Source organism: Argentina silus (assembly GCF_951799395.1).
Source record: "Argentina silus genome assembly, chromosome: 3".
Lineage (NCBI taxonomy): Eukaryota > Metazoa > Chordata > Actinopteri > Argentiniformes > Argentinidae > Argentina > Argentina silus.
The window spans coordinates 29,377,802-29,396,943 of NC_139657.1; the positions used below are offsets into that span (position 1 = coordinate 29,377,802).

Here is a 19,142-nt window from a genome sequence, read left to right on the forward strand (position 1 = left end):
AAATGTGAAAATGTACAAATGCTATGTTTTCTAATGATCGCAAATATGTACACAAACAATACTGAAAATAGGTACACAGGCCAGTGCTCGACCTTGTCACCAGATGGTTTGGATCAAAACAGCGCTCTTCACTGAACATTCTTTTTAATGTGATCTCATTCCTCACTATCAATTTATCATGGCTATTTAGCACTATTTAATCTTAAAATTACATGTTGGACCTTTACATTCTGACAGGAATTCTGACTGTGGTTTTTGGGCTCCCTGGGTACACAGGAAGAGAAATAAGATATTTTTTGATTTATACATTACTTTTTTAAATTATTTGCTAATATACCCAAGTAGCTTTGGAATTTCTAAAATGAGGTTTTGGTGCTTAATGGGGCAAGAAGCTACATGCCCCATTTACTCCGATTCTATCATGAAGTTGGGCGATCATGGCTGCTGGACATAACAAAGGTAAGCACTTAAAAAACCATCAAGGGTCGATTGTCAACATGACTAATACATCTAAAACTGAATGTGACTGTCAAAATAGTGAACCATCCCTGTAACTGTAAATCAAAGATTTTAGATCTCATTTATATCTTGTACCCAAAGCAGTTTCTCTAATCTAATCTTATCAGCAATCACTGTTGTCTCAATGTTGTCCAAGTCCATTAGGGATACAATTCGGTATAGACTCATTGCCAACCTTTGGCAGCGTGAGAAAAAATGACCACACTGAGCCACTTCTTGGAAAACCCTTCATCTGGTTCCTAGGTTTCCATGTTTTTCCTTCAACAGCATACTCAAGAGTCATGCTGCGGTTCAATGTGAAAACCGAGTCGCCTCTCACTACTGCTGTGAACAAGGAGCCTTTGCTGTTGGCAAAGTGCCCTGGCAAGGCTGTCCACTGGCCTGTGGTGAGGTTGTAGCAGTCAATCATGCACCTTAGGAAGTCATCATGAGGTCCGTTACGCATAACGTACAAGTTGTCCCGGTGTGCCACCATGCAATGGCCGTAGCTCTGGTGCTTTATCAAAGTGGTGACAAGCGACCACTCATCTTTTCCCGGGAGGTATCCATAGATTTCAGTGGTCTCCATTGGCTTCCACAAGCACACAAAGATCCGGCCCATGGCCTTGGTGCACGCCGCTCCAGCAACAGGCCGAGGCAAATGTGCCACAAACGACCACCTTCCTGTTGCAACATCATATGTTTCCACTGATGACATAATCGTTTGCTCGTACTCCCCTCCAATGGCATAAAGACGCCCCTCTTGTCCCACAAGGGTGAAGTTGAACCGCAACTGTCTCGGACTGGCTATCACACTCCACTCATTGGTCTCCACACTGTAGCAGAAGCAGGAGTCCACTGCTTGCTTGCGGACACCCTGCACACCTCCCACGATGTAGAGCTTGTTGTTCAGAACGGTCACTCCAGCCATAGAGGTACTGGCCTCCAGGGGCAGGTCTGTGAGGACGTTCCAGTCCTTTCCATCCTCGTCCAGGTAGCATACTGTCCTGGTAGCAGCATGTACCATTCTGTCCACACCACAGGCAAAGTGCACCCCGACGGCAACAAACACACTAGGAACCAGGGACTCAATGTATGCCACGAGCTCCGCTGGTAAGCTTTTCCTGACCTCTGCTTCCAAGTCTTGGTACATGTTTCGAATAAACAGTGCTGCAGCGTGGTAAAGGTCCATTAGGCCAAAGGTTGCAGCAGTGTGGAACATGAGCAGGCAGTTATCAGAGTCGATCAGGTCCACGAGGTGTTTGGCAAGAGGCTCCACCTGCAAAAAGGCGGCACATTCGATGGCTTCCACAATTTCATCACCATCCAGGATTGGTCTCTTGCCTCGCAAAACCGCTAGTGTGATCAGGAAACCTCGGGCACATAGACCCTGTATATGGATTTGCTCTTGCCGGGATTCTTTCATTCCCGACCGGTAGAGAGCTTGGAAATACTCGCTGCTCTGCACCAACAAAGTCCTCTCCTCTGTAAAAACAGCACCTCCAACTACTACCTTTAACTTGGCTGTCGCTGAATCAAGTCCTGAAACCTGATATGGCAAATCCCTTTTGCTACCTGAGCTATTACAGCTGCTCCATTCCATAGCCTCATCACTATACATTGCTATTGTTGATTTGATCAAATATATAATTCATGAGGTGGTTTCCTGAAAGTCTCTATGGGAACAGAAGAGACATTTGTCTATGACTATTCCCTTCCACTGGAGCAAACAGAAGTGGGTCTGCATAACATTAGTCCACTCCAAAGGGAGGTTCAGTTCTTTTCACAGCTTTTTAAAATAGAACTAGCTATAGATAGCACTGGACAAGTCAAGTGACAGACATCATATGTATGTCAAGGTCGAAGAGGACAACAGTGTGAGACCAAATAGAAGGCCAGCTATATCTGTTACAAATGCAAAATAGTATATCATGCTGATTAGGGTTTTGTTTTTGCTGACAAGTCTGTCATTCATTTCCCTCAGTAAAGGCCAAAGACATGTCAATTTGGTTTTAAAGTTTACTCTTTAAAGGTAGACTATGGGATATGACATCATGCTCAAGAAAACAGAGAAATCTTCATCAAAGATACAGTGCCCTCTGAAAGTATTTGAAAGAGGGAGCATTTTGCCTTATTTTAACTCTCTACTTCAACAGTTTAAAACCAAACAATTACTGTGGGGTCAAAGTAGAGATTCTCAGCTTTAATTAAATGTTTTTTTTTTCAGATTGGTTTCAGCATTTAGAAAGTGCAATTTTTTTTAAACATACTCCCTTTATTTCAGGGCTCCAAAAAGTATTGGAAAAAAAACATATCATGTCCAAATAAAGTACTGATGTTTAGCATTTGGTCGACAATCCTGCCTAAAGTCTGCAACCCATTGACCCCATCAGACACCAGGTATATACTCTGGTGATGCTCTGCCAGGCATGTACTTTGTTTTGAGGTCTTTTTGCCTCAAATCTTATCATCAGGAAATGAAATGCATGTTCAATTGGATTTAAATATGAAGAGTCAAGAACATTCCACTTTTTGACCCTGAAACTCCCTAGTTGCTATGGTAGTATATTTGGGGTCTTTGTTTCACTGTATAATGAAGCACTATCCAATGAATTTGGAGGCATTTGCTTGTACTCGAGCAGACAAAATACCACTTCAGACTAACATTCTGCTGCTGCTGTCAGCAGTAACAACATCAATTAAGACAAGTTAGTCAGTTCTTGTGGCAGTTATACATGCCCAAACCATAGCACCCCCTCCACCATGTTTCACAGATGAGGTGGTATGCTGTAAATCTATAGATCCACTATAGAATTTTTTCTTGGCCTACCTACGTTTGTTGATTTTGGTAAGTCTAAGGTTTTAGCTGTTTCTGATAGATTTTTCTGATATGTCAGCCTCATAATGTCTTCCTTAACTTTCATTGATGTCTCTTTGGTCCTTATGTTGAAAGACAGCAATAGCAGACCCAAAGGCAAATGCAAAGACTAGAATCAATACTAGACATTGACAGCTCTCTTATGCCTGCACAAATTATATGATGGAACACACCTGACTAACCAGAAATACCTGTCAAGACTGCTCTCCGACATAATATGGCCAATTGCATTCAACTCTTTCCCTAATCTTTTCCTCCCTTTTCTAAAATGTCTTTGTTTGGATTTGGATTTTTAACTATGGAATTTCGCTCTGTCGCAACATAGATTCTAGTCTTTGCATCTCCATTTATGAAAGTCTCTGTCAATGTAGCCCTGCTCGTTTTGCTATGACGTCATATCCCAGAATCTACCTTTAACTGAAGGTTAGGTTTAATGCCTTTACAGCTATCTACAGAACTCTAGAGCAAAGGCGTCATGCCCATTGGGGGCACAAGGGCATTTCCCCCTCACATTTGTCGTGTTTTTAATGTTTCCAATTTTAGTTTCAGTATTATACTTCAAGGTTTATGCCTATGTTTTATCATAATTATTTAGAAAAACATCTGGGAGGGGATACACTGGACTGGTAATATATAATTGAATAAAATAGCTTTAATTATTGGGTTATGATAAAATAAGTGGGACAGATAAGCGCATAAGGCATAAAAGTTATTTAAGAACTGATGTGTATCATTAATTGAAATTACCATTGAGAACCACTGGGATGCTTAGATAATGCAGGAAATAGACTTATTTTAGACATATAATTAGGCATAGGGATTAACAAATAATACTTAGTCAGACTTTTATAGTGCATACAATTGAATATAGTAACTGTAAATGATGGCATTTTAATTACTATGGGGAACCTGTGTGTTAATGGTGTAAATACTCTAGTAGTAACATTGTACTAATATTTTGTTACAGAGACATTTTCATAGCGATTTAATATGAACAGTTCATATTCAACTTAAGTAATCACAAATAATGACTACTTTGTAACTACAATGTAATTACAACGCAATTATCATATTACAATGTAGCAATATATCAATACCATGGTTGTCACAAAAATAATGTTTGCATCGTAACTACACAGCTATGGAGGCAACTTAATGTGAAGTATGACCACTGTGGTGATAATCAATAATTACGAGTTTCCCGAAAGCTTCAAGTACTTCTTGAAGTCACTCTAATGAGCCTTCAGCAGTTTCCTGAAACCCTTCGTAGCTCATGTAGTACTTAAATTCTTTCACGAAAGCCGTAGATCACTCTCTGAACAGCCAAAAAGTGCCATTAGGTGAAATTTGCCCTCCCGCTTCAATTTACACATTGACAATGGACCAGAAACATTTTTTAATACATTATGATTATGATAGCCCATAATATAGGTTACCACTCTGTGATCGCATATTTCATCTATTTTGGAAACTAATGTATGCATTGAAAACCGCTCTGAGATTGTTGCATATGTGTCTGTCAAAATGTGTGCCTCAATGTCAACATTGGCAAAAGTTTATTCTAAGAACTGGTCCAATGTCAGTCTTCTGTATCAACCTCTTATACTTAGGTCAGAATTTGAGTGGAGAAAGCTGATCTGAGAGCAGCGCTTCTGGCCTATCGATTATGCATTGATCGATACATATGCCTCTCAACTTTTTGGGGGGCATTTTTGCTTTTATTGGGATAGAGACAGTAGATTGACAGGAAGGATGGGTGAGAAAGAGAGGAGGGATGACATGCATGATATGTTGAGGGTCAGAATCTAACCAGGAACCTTGCGATGATATGTTATGTGCATTAGTGTGCTACACTACTGAGCGCCCAATATGCCTCTCCACTAACCCTAACCCTAATTTCACAAGCATGTGAGTTACAAGGTGGGTTGGGAAACACTCGCAGATCCATCATTATCGGGAAACTAACCCCTGTTCTCATCCTCATTCCTGCATATTTGTATCACATTGTGTTATGACAATGTTCTCTTTTTCTCTAGTTCTCTTTTGACTTTCAAGACACATCACATACCACACTCTCTCCTGAAACCCCACTGCTTAGTCCATCATCGCTAAGAACTCCTCCAAAACACACTATTACCTCTACACCTTTTTCAACGTTTCAGGTGGACTAAACCTCCCTATGTCCACTTCCAGCTCAATTTCAGTCAGTGGGGCATCAGGTTGTACAGATTAAATGGTGCTAATAACACTAATAACAGAGCCTCTCAGATGAGGAAAGAGACTTTTCTATTCACATCTGTAATTAAAGGTAATTAACTAAACCTCGCGGGGTGGTGAGGGCTAATTGTGAGGTCAAAGGTTGCCCTGAGCTGCATTAAAGTCTCCTGGTGAAGTTAACCCCCGAGCCCCCTCATTGAAACTCATTAGTCCCGGTCTCCCAGACAATAGCCGGCTTTCCACAGCGGGGCTTAAGCCGTGCGTGCCAAGGACAATTACTTTTCCACAGTCACTCCCGGGCTTCAACAGGGCTAATTCCAGTCCTATTCCGTGCTCAAAACACTTTAACTACACAATCAAATGGATTTCAATTGTGCTTTTTACAAATACAATTGTCATAAACTGCTGAAGTTACTAGAACCTGTTTGGAAACCAGAGGATTTGTTGTGTTGCTAGTGTCTCCACCAACTTACGCACTTGCAGAATGTAAGCAAACTGGACATTATATGAGGCGGGATCAGAAAACGCAACTGTGGAAACCTTGTTGAGAAGCCTCCCCTAAAAAGTAATAGAATAATAAGAAAAAAACGAAAAACTAAAATGTATGTAATATTAATAATAAAATTAAACAAAAAATTATGGTATTGTTGGCTAGTCTAAACATTTCAATCAATGAGTATGCCTAGACATTTGGTGAAAGGTACACATTATTTGACATACAAATAGCCCTTCTGGTGCCAGCCAGGGTTGCCATAGAAACCGGCCTCATCAGACGTCCCCTCCAGGTTGTGAGAGTGTTAGGCACTTGGCCACCACTGGTTTGCCCAGCTCTGCTCTGTGGTAATGGTGGCATTTTGAGCTCTGACCTAAGGAGGTCAACCTGACCTAATCTAAGTCAAGGGTCTTCACGTGCCTGGGTGGCCACATGGATGCACTTCACATGGTTGTAATGGAGTAGGTGCATCAGGGGCATGTTAAAACATTAAGAACACATTGTCACATTTTGCAAGTGTCATTGAAAGGTTAAGTGAGCTCTGCGATTCATTATATAGGGATTGTAGCATACAGCATGAACATCAAGGCACATGTTAATGTGAATATTCAATATACATAATGAAAGGAATACCTTGAAGGAGACTAAATATATCTATGTTTAGAACTAGAATTCAATGGTAAAAAAAACATTCTACAAGGCCAGATTTGAAATGCACAAACCTTTAACCAACAATATTGTCTTCAAAACCCAAGGTATACTACAGAGGAGAGGACGCCTAGCATATAGGCCTAGCACAATTATAGTGTTAACAGCCTGATGATTTCTCTGTCCTTTGAAATTGCCAACTGGTGGGGGAATGTTGAGAACAACTTGCAATGCTCTCTGAGGTCGGCTACATTTCAATGTTTTCCAAGGCAGCTCCTTCATACATGGTTTCAATGTCTGCCTGCCATATCTTTCCTCTCGCTTTCCCTTGCATGTGAGCTGCTGCAATCAAACTGGACTGGTAAAGGTGCTACACTAAGGAGTCCTCTCATCCTGCTACTTCCCCTTCTGGCCACCATTGGCCTCCAGAGACTCCTTATTGTTTTCTGTGTTTCATCTGTTTTATTTAATTGACACCACCTGTGCATAGTTATTTTGACAGCATATAAGCCTGGCTCTGTTGGCACTCTGTGTTCAGTCTTGAGCCTTCACCATTGTATGTACCTATATTACCTGAGTTTTACAAGTAAGGTACATATGTTTTGAATTATTGCAAACCTTGACTCCTGCATCCTTCCTGCACTTGAGTCCACACCGTATTACCATGTTTTTGGAAATTTGGACCCAGCAGAGATGGACCAAGTACGTGCCGCTCTGGCTATCCAAAGAGCCATGGTCGGTAGGCATGAACTACTCCTACAAGTTATTGACAACATACAAGCCCTCACAGTGGTAATCTCCTACTGACCCACTTCCACCGATTCATCCAGAGCCCGTTACCCAGCAAGCCAGGGACCTGCGACTGCCTGCTACAGAATGTTATAATAGTAATCCGAGTAGGTGTGGGGGGTTTTTGGCCCAATGCTCCTTGACTTTTGAATTACAGTCTGCTATGTTTCCCAATGATCGCACAAAAGTGGCATAATTTCAGCACTCACCGGTCGAGCTCTCTCTTGGGCCAAAGCTGTTTGGGACCAGCAAACATCCTTGTGTTCCAACTATCACCTCTTCACCAGGGAGATGAAAAGGGTCTTCAACCATCCTGTCAGCAGATGTGAGGCGGCCAACAGCCTTATTTTTCTCTGCCAAGGCTGTGTGTGGCGGACTTTGCCATCCACGTTTGCACTCTCGCCACTGATAGTGGATGGCCCTTATCACCACTTTTCGCCACAGGCTTACAGGGGAGGTTAAGGATTACCTGGCTACCCAAGAGATTGCCGATGACTTTGATGCCTTTGTGGATATGTCCATACGTGTGGATAATCGCATACAGGAGAGACGTCAAGAGCGCCGGTCTACAGCTTCCTTATTTTCCGAGTCTCAAACAGCTCCTGCTCCGTCATCACCCGAGCGCCAACAAGTTTTCCCGAGTCCCCTTTGCTGGGGGATCGTTGCCCCAACGGGCGCAACAGAGTGAGGTGGACCCGGGTGGTGGTCCTGGATGTCTTTTTGTCCCCACTACAGTTCCGTCCCAAGTTTTGCAGTGGGGGCACTTATCTTGTCTGACTGGACATCCAGAAATCACAACCTTGGACCTTGGAATTCATCTGTAGGCGGTTTTGGTCTCCCACCATGGAGAGAGATGTGCGGTCCTTCATCGCTGCCTGCCCTGTCTGTGTCCAAAACAAGAACCTCCCTGGTCACGCCCTCAAGGCCTACTACATCCCCTTCCCATTCCTAACCGTCCTTGGTCTCACATATCATTGGATCTTATCACCGGTCTCCCACACTCTCAAGGTAATGCTGTCATATTAGTTATAGTTGATCATTTTGTGCCTGTCGATTTGTGCCTCTCCCCAAACTCCCTACAGCCCGAGAGACCTCAGAACTCATGATCCAGCAAGTCTTTTGAGTGTTTGGTCTCCCACTGGACATCGTCTCCGACTGGGGTCCGCAGTTCACCACAACACTCTAACCTGTTCCGCCATGGGCATGTCTCCCTTCCAGTGTCTCCTCGGGTATCAGCCCCCACTGTTCCCAGAGCAGGAGCCCGAGGTGGAAGTGCCAGCCACAGAGAGGTGTTTCATCTCTTTTAGTTAATTGACACCACCTGTGCATAGTTATTTTGACAACATATAATCTTGGCTCAATTCTCTGTGTTCAGTCTTGAGCCTTCACTGTTGTATGTACCTGTATTACCTATTAAAAAATTAGGTAAGTAAGTTTAGGATTTTTGCAAACCGTGACTCCTGCGTCCTTCCTGCACTTGGGTCCACACCATACTACCACGTTACATATACAAAACAAAATTCCAAAAATATGTTCCCAGTCATATAAAATTACATAGAATTGCATGAAATGTATATCTAAAAGGCCAGATATTTCGGGAGAGGCCTCCCGGACCTTGCATTCTAATAATTATTCCCCTGGGGCTGAGCCTTGAATGTGTGCAAGTCCTAGAAATAGGTATCAGAAAGTATTTTACAGGGTTCATAATTTTGAATTTTCTGCACATTTTAAAGTTGGTTTGAAGGATGTCGCTTAAAAGGTGTACAAACAGCAGTGTTCCAGAAATTGCATATTTTGGCCACCATAAACCTCCATGTTAAAATGTGCACTGTTAAGTGGTCATATTTTAAAAAGTATGATGAGTATTAGACCTCTCTGCATGTTCTAATGTTTTTTTGTGGGGGGGGGGTTAAATATGTTTTCAGGGCATTTCTGCTTTATTGGGATAGAGACAGTAGAGATTGACAGGAAGGATGGGAGAGAGAGGAGGCATGACATGCAAGATAGGTCGAGGGTCGGAATCAAACCAGGAACCTTGTGATTACGTGGTAAGCGCATTAGTGTGCTACGCCACTAAGCACCCCTGTTCTAATGTTTAAATGGTATGTTTCACATAAAAGTAATATTTGAGTAGCAGGTACAACAATAGAATAATAATGTGTTGCTATGCAAGCACACTAATTAAGTATGACAACGACAACAACAACAACAACAACAATAGCACAGACAGTATCAGGGTAATCAATCAGACAGGATTGTTCAGTGTGTTTCAATGGCATTGTGTAAAGAAATGATTATGAAAGCTGAGTCACACACTAAAGCCCCAGTGACTTTATCCAAACCAGATTTTTCGGCACTAACTGAATGGGTTGTATATGAGCTGTACTTGCCTACAAATGATGTTAGGTTTGTGAAATGATAATCAACAATACTGTATGATTTATTAAATATATTAACAGTTTCATAACTGTTTGTTCTTAAGGGTGTTCGTTTGCAGATACAGGCATGCATTACATTTTAAAGAGTAAACAATTCATGTAGGTGAATGAATTTGGTGAGTCCTCTTGAAGTTTACGATTGACCATATCATGATGAGATGGGGACTCTCACATCATGGGAATGTTTTTTCATATAGTCAAATTCAAGCTCAATCTCACGCTTCTCACAATGTCATAATGACAGAGTGACATGTGCAACTGTGTAAGAAAATAGCCCATTTGAATGTCATCGCAGTGTAAAAGAAGAACCCACTGAAGGTAAGCCCTGCAAATGTGTGCATGCCTGGGCAGTGGGCTTGAGTGACAGGCATTACATTTTCGTACCCATAATAGGTATTCTTCAACTCATTGATGGAACCACAGTAGACATGAACATAATTGTACTGTACTTCGGAGTTCATGGTTGGGTTATAGAGCCAAGGTTATTTAATATCTGGACTTTCATTCAAAGCATAACACTTCTAGAAGAGTTTCATTCATGTACAGTAGCTCTAAGGAGGAGAGGACAGTTAGTTCCCTTCAAAGGTCAGAGAAATTCAATCAGACCAGGATGGGGTTCAGGGCTTATTTATGGTGTATTGTGTTGCACCTCAAGAGATTATAGGAACACATTAGAACTTGTGAATTATGTCTTTGGAAGGTGAGAGAATACCAAGGAATTTGAATTACATAATGGGAGCCTGCCAGTGGTAAAATGCTGATACTGTGTTTAGAGTTACTCACTCACTTAGTCAGTAGCATACTAGCGAACACAGATAATGCAGGAGTTAGCAAAGCATGAGCATGAGCATAGTAATCATTATACCACAACTTTGTTGAGTACCTCATTGTGATTGGTGTGTTTACGCAAAGTCCCAGTAATAGCCAGCTCACTGTTACAAACTACAATATGCAATCAATATTGAAGCAGGGCTCAGCTGAGTTTACATGTTATCCACATGAAGTTACAAAGCCAACTCTGGCAACCAGACAAACCTGAATTTGATACATTGCACACTGAAAGGGAAATGTGATCACAGCAAGCTGGCACTCATATATAGTTGCAGGCGAACGATACAATCTGCGTTGCACACAGCGTGGCTTGTGCATGGCAGTGATGGACACAATATTGGCTTCATTAAGTCAGGCTGGCGAACAACAACAGTAGGTAGCTGGCTGGCTACGAGCTGAATTAAAACTGTTGACAGGCACTCCTCATGATGTGAATAATTTGTACAGACAGTTGGCTTGCTAGATTTCTCACTAGCTAGCTAAAAGTTAGCTTTGCTTGTGTTTCTCCACCTTTGGTTTGGTGGCTAGTGGGCTGTCAGTGTCAGTGTCAGAGCCAGGGGGACGATTTTGCAAACCCACAAGACTGCTTCATTGTCATGCTGTTGCTAAGGGTAGGGTTAAACACTGGAAAGGAAACGTCCCCTTTGTTCTGCATTGTATTTGAAACCATTACTGCATGTTCTATTACACTCAGGATTAACCCTGCCACAGGATACAAACTAGCATACAGTGTCCAATTAAGGACATCCTCTGTTCTCAGTCGATAATCAGTTCAAAAGGATCTAGTTATCATATCAAACTGCTATACTCCCTCAGGTGTGAGACCAAACTGCCATACTCCCTTAAACAAAAAGGCTACATGGCAGTTTGATCTCACACATGAGAGAGAATAGCTTTGACAACAGACTCCACCACCTGCAAACTGAGGATGTCCTAAATGGACACCTTACTGCCTAGAAACGAAACGCACTATTTCAATAAGTTTGCCCAAAATCAAATGACAATAACTTTTTTCCGCAAACTAATAAATTATGCACTCGTAGTAGCCGTGGTATAAGTGGAATAATGAACTCCGGGGTGTTTTACACCTCCACAGCGTTGATATTTTCCTATAACCGCACATATACATGTATACCATGGACTCTACGACCCTGAAAACTCTACAACCTTGTTTGTAGAGTGTTCAGTCAGTAAGTATGAGTACTGAGCCCCATCCCAAGGTACCACGAATTTGCTACATTGGTGTTAGCAGTGACATTTCAGGGCCTTGCAGTGAAGCTCTAAGAGAGAGCTTGACAGAAAGCCAAAATGTGAGGGTGTGATTCTGAAGAAGTGGGAATCACATAACGACATTGTCGCCTAACTCAGCAGTCTAGGATCTTGGCAACAGGTGCACAGCCTTTGTGTGTGTGTGTGGGGGGGTATTTAGAGCAGGTGCTCACTCTCTGGCAGAGGTTACTCTCCGGCCAGTCTGAATGGAGTGACTTCAGTCAAGCGGTGATCAGAGTCACTGTGCTGGTGATGGATGACAACTAAATTGGGCAATATTGGGGATTTCTCAGCTATCATTCAATCGAGTGAGACAGAGATGGAGAGAGACAGAATGAGAGAGTTTGAAGGCTGTAGCTATCCTTATTAGAATTGTACAGATGAAGTCTTGACACATCCTTGTGTTTGGATTAATTGACTGATGGATTGATTGACAATTTGATTTTTTAGATTATTTGAAAATACACTTGTGGGGGAGAGTACCTCTCTCATATGATTTTAAAAACCGAAAATGTCTCACAGCCACATGGAGGATAAAACACACTATAAATAACACACTATAGATGGAGTGTCAAGTGCGTGTCAGTGTGTGTAACCAATCGAAAAGAGAGCGTGTGTCACCCAACTCACCCAACAAACAACGAGAACAGGTGTGTGAGTGACCTGCCAACAGATGAGTGGGTGTGTGAGTTCAATGCCAGGCTTCAAAGAGAGTGCTGAAGCACATTTGCAGGGTTGTGGATGTGAGTGTGTGTGTGTGTGTGTGTGTGTGTGTGTGTGTGTGTGTGTGTGTGGTCACTAACCAATCAAAAACCAAGTACATACGCCACCAACAGGGGACTGGTGAGTGTAATAGCATGTCAGCGTGACACACACATAATAATAAATGATTGATTCAGTGATGTTTATTCATACATTGTCGTCTGCTGATATAATTATCACCCAAAGTGACCTAGTCGAACCTATTAGAATATACAATGCTATTAGAATATGAGTGTCTCACACAGGGAGAGTGTCTGTTATGAATGCTATGAACATTCAATACAATAGCAATAGCATACAATAGCTTTGTGCCAGGGGAACTTTATGGACAAGAGGGACTTTAGTTGATCATCTCATTCGAAGGACAGATTGGTGTAGCCCTTTCAATTGTTTGCATCTTCACTGTAACAGAAGGGGTGTATACAGTACCCTCTATAAGTACTCTAATAGTGGATTTGAAACAATTACTATGGGGTCAAAGTAGAGATTCTCAGCTTTAATTCAATGTTTTATTCTTTCAGGTATAAAAAAAGTAATGTTTGTTTACATTTAAGTCATTTAGCAGACACTTTTATCCAAAGCGACTTACTGTACCAATAAGTATATTTGTCTAAGTAAATGAATCAACAATACATCAGTCATTATAAGTAAAACCTTTGATAAGAACAAGTGCCATCGGCAGTCACAGTGCTAGAGAAAGGAAGATTTAAAAAATGTGATAATAATGTATCACCCCCCATCTTTGCTGACTTCCATTGACTACCTGTCCCTCAACAAACTTACTTTAAAATTCTCCTCTTGGTCTACAAAGCCCTGAATGGAATCGGACCAGCCTACCTGTCGGATCTACTCTCCCCCTATGAACCTCCACGCACCCTATAGTCAAGCCACGCCAAACTATTTCATGCACCCAGAACCAAGCTCTGCACAATGGGGACCGTGCCTTTTCCTCCCATGCACCACGCCTTTGGAACTCTCTTGCTGACAATCTAAGGGCTGTTCAGACTGTTGTGGCTTTTACAGCAGGCCTTAAGAACCACCTTTATTGAATGGCTTATTCTTCCTCCAAGACTTTGATTGCTGCTTTTATGATATGGTTATATATATGTGATGTGTTCTAGAATTTCCAATCACATGTTGCGGCCCCTAATTAGCATATAATGAACATTTTCGTCAAAAAATCCTTACATGGGCTGTTTTGGGATTTTAAACGATTTCACTAGAACAACATGTTTTCTATTCATTTCATTTCATTTTAAAGGCAAAATCAGAATGTATAGTACTATAGTATATACTTTTCATGCCTTAAATGATGGTGTATAGAGCTTTCAGTTCGATATTAGTTGCTAGCTCCTTACAACTGCACCAACTGTAACCTCACTAGCTAGCTAAAGTCAAGCTGACAAACTCATTAGCTGAACTGTTATCACAGCCAGCCAGCCAGCTAGCTAGCTATGTGATTTGCTTAATGTCAGACAAAAAGTTTTCATTTGAGCGGTGGTGCGAGTGTCCGCAGTGCTGCGAGTGGAATGTGCTAGCCGTTACCTCAAAAATAGAGTAAACATCAGGAGCGGTGTTTCTCCAAATCAGTGTTCAGTAATACTCTGTGACTGTAACTGGCTCTTTCTCATGATTACGAATTTGACCGATCAACGGCCACCAAAAAAAAAAAAAATAATAATAATAATAATAATAATATATATATATATATATATATATATATATATATATATATATATATATATATATATATATATATATATATATATATATATATATATATATATATATGTGTGTGTTTAGGGGCACAAGCAACTGAAAATGATGGAACAAGTCCGGTTGGAGGGAGTTGAAGATAGTAGTTGGTGCTCTTCCCCCTCTCTCATCCCACCAGTCCGCTGAATCCTTTATTTCCCTCCCTAACATTTCCCTCCATGTAATGTACATCCCTGTTAGAAGAAATATTTACTTTTTACTTAAAGTTGAGGCCACATTTGTTATATGAAATTGAAAAAGGACATTAACTAAAAGGATCAGGCAATTAAATCAATTTTAAATAAAATACATCATTGTGAAGAAATACCTAATTAAGAAAATGATGAAATTGACAGATCACTCTTTATCTTGGGTATATTTTAATAGAATTGCCTACAACACAGCTCAATATGGTAGTCATTAGCCAGTTCCTTTGTTGTTTGAACTATCTATATATTAAATAATATATTCTGGCTACAAGCTGTGTTGTCATTAATAGGCCATTATGTTTTCTCTCTGACACAATGTTCAGGGTCAAGTGCCACCATTTTTGGTGAATCCATGTAGACCAATCACATGGATTTCAGAAGCTTGTCTATTCAATACAGGCAGACATGTCTCTGTGAAGCCCAAGGGAGCCATCTGACACCGGTGACAGGTAACTGGGGTGAGGCAGAGCGGTGAACTAGAACAGCCACTGTGAGTTTCATAGCCTATAGGGGAATGTACAGGATTAATTATTATTATTAACTTCCTCCATCCTTGTATTCTCATTCTCTTCCTCCTTTGTGCCATTGGTCCTGATTTCGAAAACCAACCACACAGACCAATCATATAGACAGACAGACAGATAAATGATTGTTTGTATCAGACAGATGAATATGCTCTAGCTAGCTCATCCTTCGCTTTTCCCCTCTCTGCTTCCTCTCTGCTCTCTCTTTCCCCCCCCTCAAGCAATGTGGCTGCTTAAGCCCTGATAAATGTCTCCCTGACATTTAAAAACGAGCAGAGCGACCATCGATGGGAGTGAAAGTGGACAAGACTGGATGTTACCAGGAGGGTGAAGGGGCTTCTTTTTTGTAGGCCCGCAGCAGTGGGAGGGGCAAGGAGAAAGAAGGAAGGGGAGATATTGTGACCTAGATTCCACTCGGTACCCAGAAATAATACAGCAGGTCACATGACTAGGGTCCTCCCTCAGTCAAAACAATGACATTGGAGAGCTAGGGAGTGAGGAGGAGGCCATGGGCAGGGAATTCTGGGATGCCTGGGTGACTTTGATCTCCTAACTCATTGCAGGTGCTGTAATGCCGAGCTTGTTCACCACGGGAGAAACCGGCCCCAAAGCACGGAACTCTCCCCAACACAACTGGTTCTGATTGCAAAGAGGGGTAGTGTGGCTAACCACAGGAATCCCAACTTTGTACAGATAAGTGTATTTTTTCCCTGATTCACCACATTGGCTCCTAACTGTTTATCCTGTGTCAGCGGGATGATGTTTACGACTCTCAAGCCAAACCTGCAGAACAAAGACAAATATGGACATTTTGGAGACTGTTTCTCCGACCTTCGCCCTGATGCTAGCCATGATATGTCATGGCAGCTCATGGGAACTACTGGATAGAATGTGCTATGACTGAACTAAAAACCACAAGGTTAGATGAGATAATACGACCCTGCCAGTCAGGGCAAGTCACATCTGGTGAGGAACACAACCTCTCAGGGCTGAGCAAATCTACATTCCATCAATTGCAGAATTATTGAAATGCTCATTTCATACTATTAGATACAGAGACCATCACTGGCTTCTCAGAGGACTTCCCATTGTACAGTATCTAGACAACGACCAACCAGTCATCAACTGTAACATCAACTGTATATTGGTTAGAGCAGCAGTGTACAGCAGTGAGATCAGATATGAATAGAAAGTAGATTTGAGGGTTAAAAAAATTTACTTTGGAGAAAAGTGAGGGAATTTGATTGAAGGAATATTAAATGTATATTCATCTCAAATGGATTATGCAAATAAGAGGCTCCTTTTTCAAGCTCAACATTAGCATGTAAATATATTTTTTAGAATTTATTCTCCAGATATTGAGGTTATAAGTATAAGAATAGAAATATGATAGAAACACTTTATCTTAGAACTGTAATATGCAGGTAGGTCAGTTGACCCAGAATGAATTTGACTCCAAATGTGAACACAAATGAAAATGTATTTAGGAATCAATTTACCGCCTGGAACAGTCATGATAATCTTGTGTTTCTGCAATGCAGATGTGACATACCTTTCACTAACATACTGTAACCAGTTTGATAACAAACTACATTATTAGTATTTTTTCCACTGTACCATTATTAAAATGTTAATGTTGCTTTTATACAGCTTTACACCGACAGCAACAATTCTGACAACAAACAATGGTGCTAGTGGAGTTTTTTCATGATACACTGCCCTGCGTAAGTAATGGGAGAGTGAAGCATTTTTTTCTTATTTTGGCTCTATGCTACAGAAGTTTAGATTTTAAATCAAACAATTACTATGAGGTTAAATAACAGATTCTCAGATAATTTTTGATGGTATTTGTGTACATATTTTATTTGTGTACATTACACATATTTGTTCAACTTTACACTTGCAATCACTCTGGTACATGATAATATTCATCTATTTACCTGTCCACAACACCTTTTTCCAGACCTGTGCAGAATTTGTAGGTACTTTGTGTGGCCTAACTGCTCTCTGGGCGTTCAGAATGTAGAGAAGGCTGGACTCTACACCTGTCGACAGATTCCTCCACCAAAACGTCCAGAATCAAGTCTTTTTCTGTCTCTGCTAAACATAGAGGCAGAGGCCGGTGGCAATGGGATGAGGTTCAGGTGCTCTTTGTTCACCTATGAGGGACGTGGGAGGTGTGACACCGACAGTGGAGTCAGCCTGAGCTGGGTGGATTAGGGAGGAGCAGAGCTGCAGGGAGATCCCAGACTCCAGGTCACACGGGGGTCAGATTGTGATGTCAGACTGACGGTGACACCCCAGAGGGACGACAGCGACAGGACGTGGAGATGTCAGCTGACTAAGAAGGGAGAAGTACAAACCTCCACCACAATCCGAGCACCCCACCTCCCCTCAGGTCCGACCCCGTGGGTCAGGGTTGCTCTAAGGACGGTGGGAGCAGCTGTTGTGGTGTGTCTCCTCACTGGCATTAGCCTCATCGCGCACAGAAGAAGCGCAAATAGGCCGAGGTCAACGTTCCAAACACCACAGGAGCTCCAGCCCACAAGGCAACGAGAACAGCCAGGGCCAACTTGATCATGACCTCACCAATGTCTCCATCAACCACTCCAATGCCAAGACCACTCCACAAGGCAATGTAAGTTAAGTTTAAGGCATATACAGCCTAAAGTGTGACTACCGACCTGACTTAAACTGTTTCTTTTTTTGAGTGTGGTTGTCCCACAGGAGAGTAAGGAGGAGAGGGTGTGTCAGCTGGGCATGGGCCAGATTCTAACCCATGCCGACATGGGCATGTGTGTGCACTGTAGGCCGTGGTGGTAGACCACTGGACCACCCCAGGCCACGACTTGTTTTAGCCGGTTCTTGTTTGTTGTGACTGTGTGTGTTGTGTGTGTGTTGTGTTTGCAGGTCCAGGGTCATGATATGGGTTATGCAGTGACCTATGCCTCGGTTTAGACAAAGTCTTCTGCCGGCCCCAGTGACCTCTACTCCCCAGTGACCTCTACGCCCCAGTGACCTCTACTCCACTGTCAATGAAATGAAATAAAGCAAATGCTAAATGGGATGCTTGGGATGACCAGACTCTGATGACACCCCATTGAAGTTGAGATTTTAAACGGTTAAGTTAAGGTTAGGGTTAGTCTTAGGGTTAAGGTTAAGGGGAGGGTTAAGGTTAGTGTTAAGGTTAAGGATTAGGATTAGGGTTTAGGGTTTAGGTTAGTTTAGGGTAGGTTCATCCCGAGGATCCCACTTAGCATCTACCGTCAACAAACCCCCTAGAGCAGCGTTTCCCAACCGCTGTGCCGCGGCACACTAGTGTGCCGTGAGAGATCGTTGGGTGTGCCGTGAGAAATTATCCAATTTCACTTTTTTTAAATTAACATTTAGTAATTATTATCTGCAAATAATATGCCATTGTCGAGTGTCTGTGCTGTAATATAGTGACTGGCAGAGTAATGTAATATTCGTCTGGGTGGCAGCAGGTAGCTAATTGCCTCTTTCCTGCATAGAGACAAGAGAATTAGTGACGCATGCGACAGGTCGTGGTTGAAAGTGATGGAGAAGTTTTTAAAATGGAAAAATGCAAACTCCGAACTGGGCCCTGGACAAGATTCTGACCCAGGTGAAGGCCCTAGTATGAGTGGTGGTAAAAAGAAAGCAAAGACGGTGAGCTCGAGGCAATACAGCGAAAGCTATCTTTCGTTCGGATTTACTTTCACCGGGGATGAGACGACCCCGACTCCATTATGCTTGGTGTGTGGCGAGAAGCTGTCCAACAGCGCCATGGTGCCAAGCAAGCTTAAACGCCATCTCCAAACGAAACACCCG

The 19,142-nt window shown here is 42.1% G+C and overlaps 1 protein-coding gene across 1 annotated transcript; it reads right to left on the reverse strand.

The window, feature by feature from the left end:
* Positions 1-640: 640 nt before the first annotated feature.
* Positions 641-2,119, reverse strand: kbtbd13b (kelch repeat and BTB domain containing 13b; the record flags this gene model as incomplete). Its single annotated transcript, XM_083666575.1, has 1 exon — positions 641-2,119. The coding sequence occupies one exon, from the start codon at positions 2,117-2,119 to the stop codon at positions 641-643; it is 1,479 nt and encodes a 492-aa protein (XP_083522701.1).
* Between the last annotated feature and the right edge of the window lie 17,023 nt (positions 2,120-19,142).